General features: G+C 43.6%; 1 protein-coding gene and 1 long non-coding RNA gene across 2 annotated transcripts; one reads left to right on the forward strand and one right to left on the reverse strand.

Moving 5' to 3' along the window:
* Window positions 1–1,982, reverse strand: LOC137470669 (uncharacterized). Its single transcript, XR_010997190.1, has 2 exons — window positions 1,064–1,982; window positions 1–333 (listed from the first exon to the last, which is right to left on the reverse strand). It is a non-coding gene; the product is annotated as an uncharacterized lncRNA (long non-coding RNA).
* Window positions 1,983–2,503: 521 nt separating this feature from the next.
* On the forward strand, window positions 2,504–18,881 carry AMD1 (adenosylmethionine decarboxylase 1). Its single transcript, XM_068184256.1, has 9 exons — window positions 2,504–2,796; window positions 12,689–12,775; window positions 14,023–14,149; window positions 14,607–14,709; window positions 15,485–15,527; window positions 15,613–15,757; window positions 16,770–16,862; window positions 16,950–17,105; window positions 18,072–18,881. The coding sequence occupies exons 1-9, from the start codon at window positions 2,666–2,668 to the stop codon at window positions 18,210–18,212; spliced, it is 1,026 nt and encodes a 341-aa protein (XP_068040357.1). The 5' UTR covers window positions 2,504–2,665; the 3' UTR covers window positions 18,213–18,881.
* The last annotated feature ends 737 nt before the right edge of the window (window positions 18,882–19,618 follow it).

The raw sequence follows: 19,618 nt of genomic DNA on the forward strand, positions 1-19,618 counted from the left end.
CACATCAGAAAAAATGCTATTTAATCTTACTCAGTGTTGAGATCATTTCCCTCCTCATGTCAGCTGGTGATACTGAGCTGTATTGTTCCTTTTTAAAATTTCAAACAAATACTTCATTTGGTTTCATAGGTTATCCATCCCACTGAGAAGCTTCCCAGAAGTAAAAAATAATGTATTTCTTTTTTTTTTTTTAATCTTGTCCTCCTCTGAAATGTCTCAGAAGCATTCTTACAGGCAATTGGTGTACCTTAAAACCACGGGACAGCAGTCACTTCTAGTGGGTTAGGGCCACTCTGACTGTAGTGAACTCTGTCTGGTAGAAAGTGCCAAGTCCTGAATTGGAAAAGTCAGAAAAAGAACAAATTGAGGGGGCAGAACTGTCAAGACTTCAGGAAATGATGAAGTTTGTGAGCACGTGGTCCAAGACATGCTGTGAGACCACACCACAGTCAAGATCAGGAAGGCAGAAACTCCATACGAGACAAACTCCATAACAAGAAAAAGATATATCTGGCTGGAGCAATGTCACACAGATCACTTGTAAAAAGCAAGTAGGATCAAACACCTGACTGAAAACTAGAGAGAATATTAAATCAACAGAAGACAGAATAAGGAACTAGTACTGCACATGTAGAAAGAAGGATGGGTAGACCAGTATTAAAAGAAAATGTGGAATATGGCTGGACTGAGTCCACAAACTCTAAGATGTAGTGCTATTAGCACTTTAAGCAGATTTAATCCATTGTGAGTACTGAAACTAGTGGTCCTGCACTCCCCATCCATAATTTCATGTGCATGCCCAAGCACAGCTTCTTATTTATACCAATACAAGCACCTATGTAGCTGGGACATGAACTGGCTTGGGAAACTGATGCCAATTACAGCTGATCACAATTAAAAACTATTAACCATCTTTAAAACTGAGTAGGCAGCATTAAACCTGATGCCATCTACTACACAGCCATGCAAGCGCTTGTACTGGCACAAGGAAGGAGGCAGCATGGAGGTACAGACAAACGGCTGAGAAATTAAAACCTTTTTATTTAGAGCTGTCACAACTCACACTAAGTTAATAAAAACCAGTGAAGCCCCAGCACTGGAGAACATGATTCTCTGCCAGCTATTAAGGCTGTGCCATGGGAGCATACAGCGGCAACCAGCTACCTAGGGAATGATTCACGTCCAGCTGCCTTGGCAATGACTCACTGGCTCAGTGACTCACTCCTCCGCTGGTGGACAGAGCCCACTGCCTATTGTGCCGTCCGATACTGTCTCACTGTCTCCTAGTAGGGACTCATTCATCTGTCCCCAGCCATCTGCTGCTGCCTGTCCCATGTAGTGCAAGTACCGCAGGCTCATCGGGGAAGACGGGATTTTCTGTTCTTCGTTTGGTCAGTTGCGAGCCTTTCCTCAGACTACGGAGTATTGCAACTCTGAGTTTATAATGTGTTATAGTATCGCTAAAAAATGCTTTAGGCGACCATTGATCTATGTGGTTTTCAACAATTTCTTCTAAATATTAGGAAAAGAGTCGCAGGTTATCAAGTAATGACCCGCGCACACAGATCCGCGGTCCCTCCAGTGTGCACCCACAGACGCACATGCCCTGCCCGGTCACTCGCTCCTTGTGCCACACACCCGCGTACCAGTCACTCCCCATTTCTCGGTCAAACACGCTGGGATCCTGGAAGGGGCAAAGGGAACGGGAACTACGCCTGAACGCTCGGCTGAGCTCCTCTTACGAGCGAGGGAAGCGCCTTACGGCGGGCGCAGCGGGAAGGAGCGCTGGGTGCGGGCGCAGCGCTCCCGCGGCGGCCCCGGAAGAGCCGGAATTCTCGGGCTCGCCCCTCGCTACGCGCCGAATGCTTTCGGGGGATGCTCTCCCGCAGTCTCTAGGCCACGTTCAGCCCTGCTTCCCCTGGCACAGCTCCCTGCCGACCACAGTCCGTGTTTCCCACCCATATTAGGGGCGGCGAGGTCCGATCCCGGAGCAGCCACCACACCGCGGCCCCGAGCACTGCCCCAGCCCTGCCGCCGCCCGCGCTCCATCTACCCGCTCCCCGCGGTCCGGCGGGCGGGAGGGCTGCAGCGGGAGGGGCCAGAGGAACCGGCATATGCCTCGACGGGCGTCGCCGCCACCCTATGGGAAGCGGAGAAGGGCGGGCCGGAGCGGCGGCCGACCAATGTGCAGCGCGGCCCGGCGTGATGCGCCTACCTGCGGGAGTATAAAGGCGGCTGCGTGCGCACTGGCTTCTCGCTTACACAGTATGGCCGGCGACATTAGCTAGCGCTCGCTCAACGCTCTTCTCTGTAACAGGGGAACACACGGACTACAAGGAACCGAACCGCATCGCCCGCCTGCACCCCCGCTCGGACTGTAACCCGCTCACACACGCTCACGCCGCATCCGCCGCCGCGCACTCTGGGTGGTTTTCACCCGTTTAAAAAAAAAAATCCTTCCTTCTTCTACTTATTCCTCTATTATTTTTTTTTTTTTTATTAATATTACACAAATCCCCCAGAAGGTGAAACCCGCCCAGGACGGACTGGGACCCGGCGGCGGCAGCAGCGCGGCCCGTGCAGCAGCAGCGAACGGTGGCGGCCGGGGGCGGCAGTTTGGTTGTCGTTTAATTTCTGTGGTTGTTGGTTGCCGAGTTGTCTCACCATGAAGGAGAGCGGTGCACACTTCTTCGAAGGGACCGAGAAGCTGTTGGAGGTGTGGTTCGCCCGGCAGCAGCCCGCGCAGCAGGAGCCGCACCAGAGCAAGGGGTCCGGCGACCTCCGCACCATACCCAGGTCCGCGAACGGCCGGGACGGGGTGGGGTCGGAGCGGGGAGAGGAGGTGGCGGGAGCAGCGCTGCCCGTGGGGAGCGGCCGGCGGGGCGGGAGGGTTCCTGAATGGCCCGGGTGTGGCGGCGCTTTGGGGGGCGATGGCGGCCGCGCCGGGGGAGGGCAGGTTCCGGGGTGGCCGTCGGTGGGGGCTGGGCTCCCGTGCTATCGGCCGCCTTCCCGCTCCCCCGGTGACAGCCCCAGCATCTCCCCGCTGGGGGTGACCTTCCGCCGCCCTCCAGAGACTCCCCCGGGCAGGGAGGCTCCCCTCGTCCCGGCGGGCGGGAGGTGGCGGTGCCGGGGACGGAAGCCATTCCGCGCCGCCACCTCGTGCAGCCCCGCGCGGTTCCCGCTGGCAACATGTGGCGGCGGCGGAGCGCAGCGTGGAGCCGGGCGTGTGCCGCGCCGGCCGGGAGCGCCGCGGGGGGAGCGGGCGCGGTGTCGCAGTGCTGCTGGTGGCCGGGGCACGGCAGCGGCGCCCACCGCTCTGCGGCGGCTCGTCCCCGCTCCTGCGGCCGGTTTCGGGATGAGAGGGCTCGGGAAATCCCTGCCCGTGCCGTACTGCGGAGAGCGGGGGCTCAGGAATCACCCTCCCCGTTGGTGCGAGCTGGAAAGGGAGATCCCTGTGGCTGTCGTGGCGAAGGTTGATGGTTCCCTCTCCCATGGCCGGTGTGACGGCGACCTGCGGCACTGCGTAGCCGGACAGGTCCATAGAGCGGCTCTCGCAGAGAGAAGCAGGCGGTACCCGGGGACCTTTCCGTGTCTCCCAGCGGTGCGATGGGCACCGGAGCGAGGGTGGCACGGGGAAAGGAGTGCCCCCTCCTCCTCTAGCAAAAGTGTGGCTGGAGCCGCGGTTTACACGTGAGTGTCCTGGCCGCGCTCCCGGGCCGCGCCGCCGCTCCCGTCGCTCTCCCCCATTGAGGAGCCGAGGCCAATGGGAGCGGGACGCCGCGGAGGGCCGGGCCGCGCCCGTCACCCAATGGGCATGTGGGGAATGCGCTGGCGCCGCGCTCGGCGCCGCCTGCGGCAGGGGAAGGAAGGCCCGGGGCCCGCTGCGCGCCGCTCCGCTCCCGGCGCACGTGTTCGGCACCGGCTCCCGCCGCTCCCCGCCCGCCGCACAGGAATGTGCCCGCGCCGCCTTTGTTAGCGCAGGAGCCGATGGCCACCTGCCGGCACACGGGGCGGCTCTGGAGCCGTGCTGGGCATGGGGCTACTGTACTGCAGATTGCCAGTGCTGTGGTTTGGGAGGAGGACAGTGTGGAAACACTTGGAGCCAAGTGATCTTTAAGGCCCCTTCCAATCCAGACCATTCTAGGACTCTATGGAGTACTTAGACTTCTGACTGTGAGGGTTCAGCTGTAGATCCACAAAAAAGAGTGTTTTGGAAGTGTCAGAAAATGGTAGCTGCAGGCTTGAAGTACAAAGCGAAATCTGCAGAACTATGGACGAGCTTGCAGTGACAATAAAAATGGCATATAGGTGGGATCAGCTGACATTGTTGGAAAAGGTAAGCTTGTCCTAAGCAAGCAGGGCAAATCTGAAGGTTATACTCATGTGAGTAGTTCACCTTCAGTATGGTCAACTGTTCAGCTTTTCAGATTCGAGTGGTTGCTGGAGGCTCTCAGTGTATCCAGATCTGCTTGTGCATATCACTGTTACCCAATGGTCTCTTGCAGAGTTTGAGCAAGAGAGCTTGTCATGGTATATTTAATATTTGGAATATGCTAATGATCTCCATTCAGCGATGTATCCTATTTGTCTTTTCCTTTGTTTTGGTATTTCTCAGGAAATTTCCCATGTGTATATATTGGTAGAATTAGCTATTCACAGATCTGAACTGGCAGTGAGCAGATTACTTTTTAAAAAATGCAGTTATGAATAGCCCATGTGTGTGCATGTCTGAATGCTCATGGTTAGTGGAAGCTTCATTTCTGCTTTACCAGAAGCACTACAGAATACATTTTTACCTCTGATATGTTGGTTGTTGAGGTAATTTGTTTGTGTAACTGACTTGTGAAGATATTTAGACCTTTCTGAATAATGTACTTAACATGGAAATCATCAAATGTGATTTTATAGCTCTTTGAGGCTTAGTGGTGTGGCAGGTACAGGGTAACAGCTTGTATAGGTAATGTCCAGGCAATCCTGGAAGGAAAAATCCTAGCTGAAATACTAGCAGGTGATGTGAGCTACTTAGGCGCTGGAGGAGTCTTGTAGTGTTTGACTTAAAATGTGAAAGATTCCAAAAGTACTCGTTTGACTTTGTGCTAATATGCAGATGTAGTTTAGAGATGACATTCTGCAAATGCTTTCCTCACTGACACATTCATGCTCTCTGGTGTTCCATTTGTGAGCTCAGACTCGTGTTTGCAAAACTGCAAACTTAACTTTTAAACCCAGAGCATTTAATGTAATTGCAGTGTGAGTGCTGGGATAGTTCCTTTGTGTGGTTTAGCTAAGGCTGTAAAGTTTTAATAGAATGGATAAAAACTGTTAACTGTTGAACGTGTGGTCTTTAACACAGTGTCAGCGCTGTGAGCAGGCTTTGAAGACTTTTGTGTTAATTGGCTCTTAATACAGCATGTTAATCTAAGGTGCTTGCTTTCTTTGGTAGGAAACCGTGATGTGTCTGAAAGTATTTCTAGTATGAAATGACCTTGTATGAACATTTTCTTTTGGAAAACTGTCAGAATTAAATTACCTGTTACAGCTGATAGATGCAAATGAAAGTCCTGAATACAATGTATCCTGCTATGCTAATTCTATAAAGGTGATTGAATGAGCTAGTTTATGTTGAGCAGAACCTGAAATCAAAGCTGAAACTGTAGAACAATAGCTAAATTAGAATCAAGTTGCAAACCAGTTGAGCTTGCCTTTTGTATTGTAATACCTGCTTAGTAGTGAAATGTGAACCATTCATCTACTGAATGACTAAGCTGGTGTTCAAAGCTAAAAATTTCCATGTTGTGCGTGCTTGTTAGGGATTAGGTATTTTAAAGTCTTTCCTGGATATAATCAGCAAGAAAGTTCTTGAGCTGATGCAATTAAGACTTATTTTCCACATTTGTTTCCCTCCTATGGGCAAGCCTGCTTTCTGGGTAAAAGTTTGGATTATATGTAATGTGTTTCAGAAAAGATCTTTGTCATTTTAATGCATTCAATAAAGATCCCAACTAAAAAATATGGAATTTGAGCTTTACTTTGTTGTTAAGTTTTGGGGTGTTTTTACTCACTTGTTAACAAATTATGCAGAAAGGTCTTGTGGTTGAAATAGTAACTGGCAAGCATCTCAATATGCCTACCCTGCTTATATCCAGTAGTGAAATGAAGTTAATGCTTTTGTGGCCTCAAAATAATTTGCTTTAATTTTATTGCTTGTTCTCACCATGCATTGTAAAGCATGATTTTTTTTCTAAAAAAATAGCCTTAGACTATGTATGGAAAACAGAGGGTTTGCTAAAAACGTTATCAACTTGCTGCAAGCCCTGGATTTCCATGGTGACTATGTAGTGCATTCACTATCCCCACAGTAAAATAAGCTGTTTATTCCTTCAGATGATGTGCAGCTATGCATTTTCCATCTCGAGGGCTATCAGGATCTTGAATGTACAGAAGTTTGAAACCATAAATAAAAGATGCCAGTGTTAAAAGCTCCTATCTCAAGCATTCAACCCTGAGGAATACTTTAAAATTGAGCTTATTTATGGACTTTTAATCTGCTTCCTCTTTGTCTCCTATTACGTGGAGACACAAGCTGGAGAAAACTGCAGCAATGGGCAGTATGAGGTGACACTGATACAGCATTCTGATCCTGTGCTACACGAAAGCTCCCAAGCACTGAGACACTCAAGGATTTGATAGGAGTCCTGTAAATCCTTGCTGTGTGCTGCACCCTGTAGCCTGAGTCTGCTTACTGCTGCTGCACCTCTGCCCCTTCCCCCAGTCCTGGGCAGTGTTACCTGCCTCTTTCCTCAAACACTGAAGGTACAAGGAAGCTGGCCATGAGCCCCGCTCTGCTCCTACTCCTGCAGTGCCTTGGAACAAAACTGAAGGGACTCTGGAGAGAAGGCAGGGCTGTGCTACGATAAGGGCTTCTGTCCCTGTGTATTTGTGGAGCTTTTTTTATGGGTGATGCAAGTTTATCTGGAGAACTTCGTGTAAGAGTGCAGTCTTCCCCTTATCAGAATGGATATTAATCAATTAGATTTTAGATCTGGTTCAAAACTACTGGTAAAATGCTTTCTTGTAACTCAAAATTGTAACTAAAGAATGGTTTCACACAATGGAAACAAGCCCTTTTATTCTCACTTCTACTGATTCTGATACTGCTTGCAGGAAGTGGAGACTTTCTGACATTTTCTACCTTATCATTTAAAGTGCTGAAGCATTTGGGTAGTCACTGTCTGGCAAAGGTGTGGGCCCTTAGTGACACTCTGTAGAAAATAAGTGAGCAGCTATTGGTGTATTCATTAAAGGGCTTTCCTAATGGTTGTTTGCTCAGCCAGGAGAACGGGAGGAATTGGGGCTTTTGGTAGATACTTGCTGCCTTACAGTGTGTTCCTTCTGGAGAAAATTACACTCAAATGTTGAATATTGCTTGTAAGTCCTGCTGTGCCTTCTGAGGCTCATGCTTCCTCAAACACTTTGGATGTCCTTGGATATGAGAGACTTGGGAATGCCCATTGAGTGTCTTTGGGTGTAAAGGATGGAGTCCTCATTCCATGTAACTGCAATAGCAGTGTAAGGCCCACAAGAGGAGAAATATGCAGACTTCAGAGCCCCAGCTGTGGCCATCTTTGTGCCATTGCTGAAATATCTTGGTTTCATTTGGGAGTGACACTCTAAGTAGTTGGCTTGTGACTTTCTAGGTAAGAAGGATTTTGTGAGCAGTACTGCATAGAATCACTTTCAATGTGGATGCAGTTTTCCACCCAGGTGCCTGTCTCTCAAGATTAGGTGCATGTCCCTGGAAGGCTTCCTACTTTTAGGATAAGGGAGATGTGGACAGTCTCTTTGTATAGCTGTGCTCAGAGCACATAGAGGGTGTGACACTTCTGTGCACCCCACTGATATTGCCTGTGTAAACTTATCGAGTTGCAAGGGCCTTAGCCTAAACTCAGGCTGTGTAATTGGTTCAAGGTAACCTATCTTACAACAGCAATTTTTAAATTATATTATATTAAATTGTATTCTAAGAGGAGGTAATTCATGTGCAGCTGTCTGCAGAGAAATACATGAGCTGCTGAGGGGTGCTTTAAAATACTTGGTGACTTTTGTATGGTTTGTACTGCCTGTTTCAGGACGCTTGAAAGCGATGTTCCAGCTCTGCTGACACTCATGTTTAGCCAGCTTTCATGTGTCTTGGCTGTATCTCCTCTGTGTAGGCAGTTTAGACAGAGTTTTAGGCTGTCTAGATCATGGTATTGGTAGGAATTTGCCTATTTAACTTGCTAATGATGTAACTGATACCTATGTGGCTCCTAAAAACACTCAGTAGGTAACAGGTGAGGGGATAAAAGATTGTTCTGCAGTTGAATGCTTGACATTAGAACAAGGTCTTACATAGTCAAGATTAAAAGTCGTATTACTTATGGTACTATAGAATTGTCAGCTGTTCTATTCTAATGAAAAGCTATGCAGGAGTATGTATATAGCTTAAGCTGTCTTTAGGCGTTCCATGATTTATTTCCTAAGAATTCCTGCCCTACTGCAATACAGCTTTTCTTCACAGTGCTGTCTGGCTGCCTTAACAAGTTCCTGTTACTGGGGTGGTGTGCTTGAGGAGGCTGTTGGTTGCTGATAGGAATGAGTTCTTGATGTAGTTCTTAATCTCTTCAAATTGCTGTTAGCACATTCCCAGTTGGCCTGAAACAGCAGTATTGTGCCTGGTATGCTTGACTCTTGTTAAAGAATGTGTTTTACCCCTGAAGGTAAAGGCTCAGAGGCCAATAACTTGCGTGCAAAAGCGTGGTTTTATCTGTCAAGGAAAACTTCCTTCTGAAATAAAGGAGCAGATATGATGCTTTGGAACTTGGTTGAGAGGAACTATTGACTATTCATGAAGCATGCCTCCTACAATTAAACTACTTCTCAGTTATAATAACTCTTCCTACTGACATACCAGGTTGGCAGTTTGAATGGAAGTTATTTGTACTCTGATAGCAAGTCTGCTGATAAGGCACTAAATATTGCAACATAGGTATAGGAATAAGTTGTTAAACTTGATTTTTTTTTTTCCTTTTGGGATGTTCTGCTAGTCAGAACCATTCAAACAAGGATAATTCTTCACACTTGAGTAAATGTATTCCATTTTCATGTGCTATTCTCTGAGAAGGTGCAGTCATTTAAGGTGCATTGTGCTTGCCCATTCAATAAACTAATTTGACTCTGGATAAATAGCAGTTATTTGAAAATTTGGAAAGGGGATCTTACAACTTTGGAATGAAATGGTCAGTGAGTCCACATAAGTGAGAAGTCAATCTCAAATTGGTGTCTGCAGGTCTGCTGCAGAACTTGCTTCCAGTGAGAGTGTCAGTGACTCTCATGGGTCATATTCTACTATGCTTGAGTATAGGAAAGCAGTTTCCAAACTGGCCTTGTTCTGATGTCTGACTATGGGAAATAATTTAGGAAATGGTAATGCCCTGCACATTGATCATTGAAGGGGGAATTTTGAAGAGCAGAAGTTCATGATAGCTCTTCATTGAGAATCAATCTTACTTGGATACCCTTTTTCAGTTGCAGGCTTTGCTTCCAAGTTAAAACTTAGCTATGAAATTAGTAGTGTTCTCAAATACTTGAATTGCTAACTTAGTGAATTTTTTCTTATTGAATAGCTGCAATGCATTTAGTGATAACCATTGAAATACTACTTTTAAAGGTTGGTTTTGTTTCTTCATTCAAGTGTGGGTAGCTATTGTTTGTCTCAACTAATGGCACTTATATGGATCAAAAAAAAAAAAAAAAGGAGGGAAGAAATACAAGAATTAGACTTGTAGTGAACTTAATCTACTTGGTACAAAGTAGTCCCAGATGTTCTTCCTTAGCTGTGCTTTAAACAATAGAACATGCCAAATACGAAGGTCATCTTGTTTAAATAGATTATGTTGGATCAAATCCAGCCTTTCTTTAGTTTTCTGCACTTAGCTTTAAAATGCAGATACAGGCCAGTATCCCTGCAGAACTTCTCCCTAATGTGGCAACCCTTTGTTAGTCGTATACTTCTAGAGCAAGCCTAGCTTCCTGTCTGTTTCAAAAGTTGTAGGGTTTCTCCTTAGTGCTGCTCTAGACAGATCAAATTATGAGCTGGCCCTTTATTTCTGTAAAGGCTGAACACAACATTTAGTGTATGCTTAGCTGTGGTTTCTGTAGTACGATAGTGAGGACTTGAGCAAAGCTGTGATATGCAAAGGTCTTGTGCATCTGCAGATTTCAGCCATGGTACCTACATACCAGCTGTAGTACCAACAAGCATTACAGGACTTCCTTTGCACTGTGGGCTTTGCACTTAACACCCAGTAGTGCACTGTTGGTTCAGTACTGACCCCTCACTGAACTACCAAACTTGTTACATCTTCCTCTGCTAATATGTGTCTGGAGTGTGGAAAGACATTTCCCTGAAATGCCTGCACAGAACTGCACCACAGTGATACCTAAAGAAGAAGTGTCACCTGCCTGCAGAAGGCTGAGATTTTGACTGTCTGACTGGGTAAGAAGCTTGTGAAGGCTGAGACGTATGCTCTTGCGAAGCCCAAGATAGTTAAATGCCTATTAATACTTGGACAAGTACAAAATCAGATTTGTAGTAATGTACAAATGGGGTTAGTACAGCTCAGCATCAGGGAATTCTTCCTCACCTTTCCCAAATGCTATGTCAGACTCTGGGTGTTTATTTAATGGCAGATAAGAGGTCGGTAGGGATGCTGGAATGGTTTGAACAATCTAATACATTACCTAGTTCAATTTATAGGAAGAGTGGCTGACAAATTTAGGCCAAACTTCGGTGTGCTGTAGCCAGAGAAAACTACATCCTTTAGTACTCTTACTAGCAAAATTGTATGATTTTCTAGGAGCATGTAAAAGATAGTTTATATTATAACTATTTCACTCTTTGCATTTACCAGCCTTTTTAAGGTGAGCAGCCACTTGCATTTTCATGTACATTTGAGTTTTAGGAACAGGGATAACTCCATTCAATGACATAAGTACAGAGCTGAGTAAATGTGTGGGACTTGAGCTGAGCATTCAAAAAAACATTTTTAATTTGATGTGGAGATTTGAGTGTCTGTGCTGTCATATCTGTGTTTGCAGAAAAGCATTTCATCAAGGGTCACTAACTGGGGTAAACTTCACTTTGATTTTAAGTATCCAGTTATATCACTGAATTTCTAAATTAATCAGATGTGCATTGATTATGAGGGTTTAAGTGGATAGGATTTTCTTAATCTATGTTCTGGTTGAATCATATATATAAATATTACTATTCTGGTGTACTTTAAATGGGAAAGTCCTCAAGTATTACTAAAGGTACAGAATTTGTTTCAAAAGGCATTCTCCCAAATGAAAGAATTAATTGAGGGAGAAGTTAAGGCATTTATTTACTGACTGTTTAGAAAGGCTAAAGAATATGTGGATGTTTTAATTATACATATAACAGAATCTGAAACTTCAGCTTCATGGAAGGACCAGTTTTCTAAGGGGAAACACTGGTGGCAGCAGGAGAGAGTGTGTTGGTGGAATTAACAGTGCTCAGTCCTGGCGTACAGCCACAGACAGGGCTTTTGCAGTGTCAGTAAAGGGTGAGAGGTCTGCCTCCTGAAGAAGGATTAGGCTGACAGTTTTAATGGGCAAGCTGAGCTTGTTTGGTGATGAAAAATTGGCAAGTTCTTTTGTGCTCCTAGCTCCTGCAGTTATTCCAGCTCTACTGATGGGCAGCTTAGTTTTATGCTGGGTTAGTAAATCTCTTGGATCATGACATCTCTGAGGACAAGAGCCAGCACAAACCTGCAGGTGGAATATGCTGTGGGCAGAGAGAAGTAGGACAGCTGGCAGTCTTGTAATTTTGTGACGTCAGGAAGCTGTATCTGTTCCTGTCTTATTTATAGCAAAATTGACTACATTGAGTTCTACTAATCTGGTGTAGACACAAGACTGAAGTGACAACCAAAGTAGTTTTTTTGCAAATCCGTCATTTCTCTTGAGTACTTGAAAGCCTTTTGGCTTAATTTGAGCCCTTGTTTTTTGTTTGCTTTTTTTCAGATTCTTTGTAGACTGAGTAATATTAGTAAAGAATTGAACTATTAAACTTCTACCACCATACCAAATTCTCGTACCATAGCTACAGTTTGCACTGTATGAAGGACTTCTGTGATCCTGGTTGGTCAAAGAGGAATTCAGGCCATTGAAATCTATTCGTTTTTAGCTTTTCAGTTAAATTATGAACTTGACTCTAAACTGGTCAATTAAAACATCTTAATGATAACTTACTGTTTATTACTGTAGTAGTTGCCAATGACTACTGTGGTAGAAGTGCATAGAGGTTCAACCTAAAGCATACCTTAAGTTACCAACATATGGGATGCAGGATTTAAGGTTATCCTGACTCACCTGGCTAGAAGCTTGAGGTTCCACATGCAGCAGATCATGGTAACAGGTATTGAGGACTACTGAATCATCAAGAGCAAAGAATGGAGTATTACTGTATTGTGAGAGTTAGTCCCTGTATGAAAACTCTTCCCATTTTGTGCTCTCGGATCCAGTAACTCAGGACTCTGGTCTTGTTTGGGCTTTTTACCGAGGGCTCCAGCAAGCTTTGGGTTGTTTAATCTGTTGTTTGTGCTCTTCTGTAATTTCTTCACAGGATTGAGTGGGACAAACTTCTGGAGAATGTGCATTGTTTGATCATAAGTGTGACAAAAACTGACAAGCAGGAAGCTTATGTACTCAGGTAAGGCACTGGCTCATTCTTTTAGTCCCTGGGAGGGAAAAAAGTGAAAGCTCTCATATGTGATTTGCTTGTCTGAGAATTCAGTCTTGGGTTGATGGCTACAACTTGCAGGGATCTCCTGCTCAGAGGTGCAAATTTCTTCATAGCTGTGTTTGTCTTTTCCTTTAACCAAAAGGATGGACAGAGCTGTGGTGGCATCACTTAATTTTGTCCATGGGTAAATAAGTGTCCCCAATACAGAATTTCAATATTACTTTAGCAGAATAGGCTATAGGTGTCACTTATAGATCAGCAAAAAAGCCTTATTTGTAGATCAGCCTTAATTGCACATAATACAATCAAGTGGAACAACTCTTGCAGCTGACCTAAGGCTATCTGTAAAACTGTAGCTTTCCTGGAACCCTGGAATTTTTGTTATGTGTGCTGCAGTTAGTTGTAAGGACAGTACTTTTGCCATGTGTTTTTCATCTTGCAAAATACTTTCTTGCTTTTTCTACATGAACTTTACAGACACATTTGACATTCTCTGGTTTACTTCAGATTACAAATACTGAAGTTTTTATACTCTAAAAGACTGTCTTGGGGGCTAGGTTGTGCTAAGAGCAAGATAGTCAAAGAAGCAGTGTTCAAGTCTTGTTTCTTCAAGCTTCATATATTAAAACAAAATTCTGAAAAGAGTAACAAATTGCACTGCATCCTGGATGAATTTTAACCTTGATTTTGAATTTGTAAACAGCATTTCAAATCGAGTTACTTAAGCTAATTTTTACTTCCGTTGTTTACACCTGATGAAAACATACTTGTTTAGCATGTTTAAATGTTCTGGATGTGGTATCAATGCCCGTCTCCCCTTCAGCTGGGCTGTAGTTAAGTATCTGACTTAGTTTATGTATAGTTCATTTCTGTATCTTACTTATGAGGCTTATATAGCTCTGCCTGTGTACCCACTCCACAGCATGTTTGTATTTCTCAGATAGTTTGAGGGTGTCTCATGTGCCTTTTCCTCTAGTGTGACAGCTCTGTAATATCATGCTTGGAGCAGGTGTTTGTTTTGGGAAATCGTAGCAGCTCTCAAATGTTAGCTGCATTCTGTCGATTTGATCTATTTGCTATATGTTTGTGCCATATGCTGAGTGCTCACTTAGGGTAATAATGCATTTGGCTGGGATAAGGACCAAGACCTAACAACTCCCTCCTGGATTGTTTTAAGTAGACCACTTAATATATTCTTACCACCTCTTTTACAGTGAGAGTAGCATGTTTGTCTCCAAGAGACGTTTCATTTTGAAGACGTGTGGTACCACCCTCTTACTGCAAGCACTGGTTCCCCTGTTGGAGCTTGCTAGGGAGTACAGTGGGTTTGACTCAATTCAGGTAAGGTGTCAGAATTCTTCCTTGGAATGTACAAAAAGCTTTTTGCTGCTATTTCAAATTCACTCTTTTTATTGAATATTCTGAAACTTGGACATTTATGTATGCTTCCCATAATGGGAAGACTGTAATGTAAGATTGCTCTGCTGCAGCAGTTGCCCTTTTGTTTGTCTCTTGGTGGGTGCTAGGTAACAAATGCTATTGAGCTGAGTTACTTAAGAGTAACTGTGCCTAGGCTGTCTAGTGGAAAGCAAGTTTGTAAGTAGGCTGTCTCCTGAAGCTTAGAAATTCAATTAGGAATAACCCTGTGCTTCTGAAATGGGAATACAGTAGCAGTGTTTTGACAATGAAAACTTAGGTCCTGTTAAAGTTCATGGTAAATGCTTGCATTTTTCTAAATTCTTAGATTCAAGGTGGATGGGTAACACTCAATACCTAAGATGCACCTTTATTTTTTCAGAGCTTCTTTTATTCACGTAAGAATTTCATGAAGCCTTCCCACCAGGAGTACCCACATAGGAATTTCCAGGAAGAAGTAGAGTTTCTTAATGAAATTTTCCCAAGTAAGTTGATGAAACTTCAGCAAAGTTGGGTAAAGGGTTGATGTTAAGTGAGAAGTGATGAGCAGTACAATAGGTACAGGCTGTGGGGCCAAGAATTCAGCGGTCCTTGCATGAAAGTCAAAAGCTATAAATACTTATTCTCTGGATTTCTGATACTAGCTTGCCAAGATCAAAATTTAAAGCTTGACATTTAGCACCTTGTCTAAACTGGGGTCATCTTCATACTGCCAATCACTCTGCAGGGTTCTGAAAGCCATATTAAAAAGCTAAGATAGTAATTTAAAGTAATACTCTGAAGAAAAAGGTGGGCTTTTCTCAGAAGTTATTATGCTAAAACTTGAATTTAAGCATTTAATACAGTTTAAGACTACAGGAAGAATCTTAAATTTTAAAGTGACAGGCTTTTGAAAGAATATGGAAGCTGTGTACTCATCTGAGTTACTTGAAAATAAATTATAATCATAAATGCATTTAATAGCGGCTTTAAGAGTACCAGGGTTTCTCTCTGTGCATAGCTATACTGTAATATCAACTTCCTGATAGTAGCCTCTTAGCTGGGGTGTCCAGACCCACTTCTGAGGAAGCTTGCTTTTCTAATTATTAACTTTGCATCCCTGAAGTTAAATGCATGGTTATTTGATACTGCTGCTGACTGCATCAGTGAACTTCAGTGGGGTTCTGTAAAAGTCCCCTATCTTTAAATAGAAATAAATATAATATTTTACATAAATGCTCAGCTGTGGTATGTTAACTGGAGGCTTTTTGTCTTGTCTAGATGGAGCAGCTTATTGCATGGGGCGTATGAACTCTGATTGCTGGTATGTATGTGAAGAGTTTGAAGTCTTTACAGTAGAACTTGGTGCTGTCAATATGTGTTACATGCTTGATTTGTGCTTTTTGTAGGTACCTGTACACCCTGGATTTCCCAGAGAGTCGGATATCCAATCAGCCTGATCAGACACTGGAAATTCTGATGAGTGAGCTTGACCCAGTAGTTATGGACCAGTTCTACATGAAAGATGGTGTTACTGCAAATGATGTCACTCATGTATGTTTGCTTGAAAACTGAGCATTTTGGGGAATGGTGGAAATTGGGCAACAAAATGCTTCATTCGCTTAACTTTTAATACAAGGTTTATTTTGTGGTAAGAGAGATGCCGTAGAAAGTGTCAGGTTAATACTTAGGGAGGAAAATGGATTTAATCCAAGAGTGTTTTGGGGAATATAACTTCCATGTTTTCAGTGCCCTTCCTTTAGTGGAAACAGAAATATGCAGTGCTTTGGGTGAAGGGATGCTTTTACTCTGAGGAACGTAGGAGTGGGAACAAAACCACAATTTGAGTAACTTTCAAGGATGTAGAGTACAAGGAGTAAGGCTTAGACTGGAGATAAGGAAAGCAAAGGTTAAGTAGGTGTTGAAATCAGGGTTAAATCAGGGAGCCATTTGGATGAGGGGAAGGGCAGATTTGGGGTATAAGCATAACTTGCTGGGTTTGCCTCCTTTATCCAGATGGGAAGTCATGTGACATGAACTAGTTTTCCTGACAAGTACACTGACTTCGTCTTGTTTTCCATCTTAGGCTTTGATTCTCACACTGTATTTGCTATTGAGATTTGGCCGTAGCTCAGGTACTGTGTGGTAAATCAAAACGCTTGGGATTCCACTTCTTCCTAGAGTATAAACTAGTATATCCTTACTCTGGAATAAGTGTGAACAGCCTTCACTTCGTGGATAGTGGTTGAAGAGAAGCTCCACTTTCCATTTCTGCAGCAAAAGCAAATATGTTTTGGAGTTCTAAGCTGTTTCCTTGTCTTGGATGGGTACAGCTGGGCTCTGTAAGAGGCAGTGTGATAGCTTGCCTGCAGCCTGTCACTGCCAGTGATACAGTGACAGGATGCAAACAAGGTCATCTACAGTGGTTCATGTAATCAGACTGACTTGTAATTGGGAGAATTCTGGTGTCCTCTTTGCTAAATAGATGTTCATTCTGCCTTTGACGTAAATCTAAACAAGTGTTATAAGGATGCATGATAAACAGAGTTGTTTAACTTTGTTTCAGATGAGTGGAATTCGTGACCTGATACCAGGTTCTGTTATTGATGCTACAATGTTCAATCCTTGTGGGTATTCAATGAATGGGATGAAATCGGATGTAAGTTTTGCACTCATTAATAATTAGCATTGGTAAATAAAAAGAAATAAATATTCGGGGGTAATAATACCTTATTTTGTTTTTCAGGGAACTTACTGGACTATTCACATCACTCCAGAACCAGAGTTTTCTTATGTTAGTTTTGAAACAAACATAAGTCAGACCTCTTACGATGACCTGATTAGAAAAGTTGTAGAGGTTTTCAAGCCAGGAAAATTTGTGACAACCCTCTTTGTTAATCAGGTGAGTTTTCTTGCATTAGCTTATCAGATATAAGATAGACATATAGACACAAATGAAGCAAGGCTAGAGATTTTTACTGGAGATTAACAGTTTACAGTTTGCCTCTATAGTTGAGGGGTAGTTTCTTTGGAAAGTAAAAATACTCTTCAGTTGTGCTATGGCATAAATCTGATCTTCAGAAGACTTCAGAAACAGTAAGATGCAGCATCCCAGTCCCAGAATTCTACTGACATCTTATGTAGTTCTGTATAGGTATAATTTCTTGCCTTGGCATTTTTCTGGATTTGCCTGTAACTGTCAGTTGTAGAACACCTGCTCTTAATAGTGTTGCTCTCAGCTAATCATCGAACCACAAAATTATTTGGGTTGGAAGGGACCTTAAAGATCATCTGTTTGCAACTCCCTGCCATGGGCAGGGACACTTTCCAGTAGACCAGGTTGCTCAGCGCCCCATCCAACCTGACCTTGAACACTGACAGGGGATGGGACATCCACAACTTCTCTGGGCAACCTGTTCCAGTGTCTCGCCACCCTCACAATGAAGATTTTTTTTTTTTTCCCTAATATGTAATTTAAATCCACCCTCTTTCAGTTTAAATCTATTACCACTTGTTTTACCACTACATGCTCTGACAAAAAGTCCCTCTCCAGCTCTTGCCAGTACCCTTAAGATACTGGAAGGTGCTTTGAGGTCTCCCCAGAGCCTTCTCTTCTCCAGGCTGAACAACCCCAGTTCTCTCAGCCTGTGTCCATAGGAGAGGTGCTCCACCCCCCCATAATTGTTCACAGAACAGCAGTACCGTATGTAGGGAGCAGAATCACTGCTTGGGAATGAAGCTTTCTGCACCACTGTCAGGAAGATTTTCCAAACGTGTTAAGTAAGAACATATATGAAATGCAGTGTGCTAATTCATCTCTAAATGACAGTTTTAAAAGTAACTTTCCTTTTTTTTTTTTGTTTTCTAGAGCTCTAAATGTCGCACAGTATTTTCCTCTGCCCAGAAGATTGAGGGGTTTAAACGTCTTGATCACCAGATTGCCCAATTCAGTGATTATAATTTTGTTTTCACCAGTTTTACAAAAAATCGCCAGCAACAGCACAGTTGATTAAGAATGAAGAAAAAGCGCAAAAAGAAATCCCATATAGAAGGTGGTGGTTGCTTTCTAGTTAATGATTCAGGGGGCCATGCTTTCCACTCCCACCACCTTGTAGTTGTGGAAAGCCCTAGGTGTAATCATAGTATAACCATTTTGAATTGTATGCATTATTATATCAAGGAGTTAGATATCTTGCATGAATGCTCTCTTCTGTGTTTAGGTACTCTATGCCACTCTTGCTGTGAAATTGAAGTGCATGTAGAAAAATCTTACTGTATGAAACTTTACAACACTTGTAAAAATGATTCAGGTAGAATTACACACAGTATAGTTTTTCTCCAAGTATCACCAAAAATTCCCCACAGACAAGGCTTTCGTCCTCATTAGACTTCAGCCTCAACCTACTCACTGTGGACAGTTCTCTGTTAAATTGTCACTCTTTTTTTTAATCTATGTTGTGATTTCAGTCTAAAACAGTTTTTGATGAACTTCTATGATTTCTAATGAAACTGATTCCTAATTAACACTTTAATGTTTGGAGAAAGTTCTTAAAACAGTTACAAATTGTTTTGCTACTACAGGTGGTGGTTGATTTATTTTTAAATCAGACTGACTTTTCATACTCTAATAAAGCTTCTAGGAATTTGCTCAGCTCTACTGTAGAACTGGGCTAATGCATTGGTCTTTCACCTTTAGTAACGTGGGTATCGGTACTAGTGCAGGCTAAATTTTGTCTCACCTTAATGGTCATTTGTCTGTCCACATCCCGGAGCTGTCACACCGCTACGCAATGGCAGAATTTGATGAAGGTCCGAGACTTGACAGGGGAAGAGCTGAGCCAGGCTTCAAGTGCTTTGGTGTAATTGTGTGACAGCTTTGCAAAGTGCAAGTTGATATTGGCAGTGGGCATTTTCTGTCCTAATCACCTGTTACGTCAGAACAGGAAGCTCCTGAGCCCTGACAGGTAGGGCTAGTGGAGGAGTGGAATTTGCCAGTCTGGGTGCGCTGATTGGTTTGGATTATTCTCAGTAAAACCTGTGACCTGCCACTTCGGACTGTAAAGAGTGCTTCTAAACTGGTCCAGTGTCACTTCATTTTGTTGTTCCAAGCAAAGCTAATGCCTCTGTCTTGTGACAGTCCTGTGATGTTGTGCATGTGACTTATGTTGTACTTGATTGTTGTGACTTCATCTGTTTTTTCCTCCTAATTGCTAAGGTGGTTCCTCTTACTGTGACTTGAGGGCATTAAGTGAGGGTATAGAACAAGAACTGTCTGGGACACCTGGACAGAAGTGAAGAAGAATGCTATTCATGGAGCATGAATAAGTGTGTAATTCAAAGTCACTTTAATGAGTATTGACTAAAATGCGGGCTTTGAAAAGTTGGCACACTTTCAGCTATGTTTGTTTGCAAATA

Source organism: Anomalospiza imberbis, chromosome 3 (genome assembly GCF_031753505.1).
Source record: "Anomalospiza imberbis isolate Cuckoo-Finch-1a 21T00152 chromosome 3, ASM3175350v1, whole genome shotgun sequence".
NCBI classification, from domain to species: Eukaryota; Metazoa; Chordata; class Aves; order Passeriformes; family Viduidae; genus Anomalospiza; species Anomalospiza imberbis.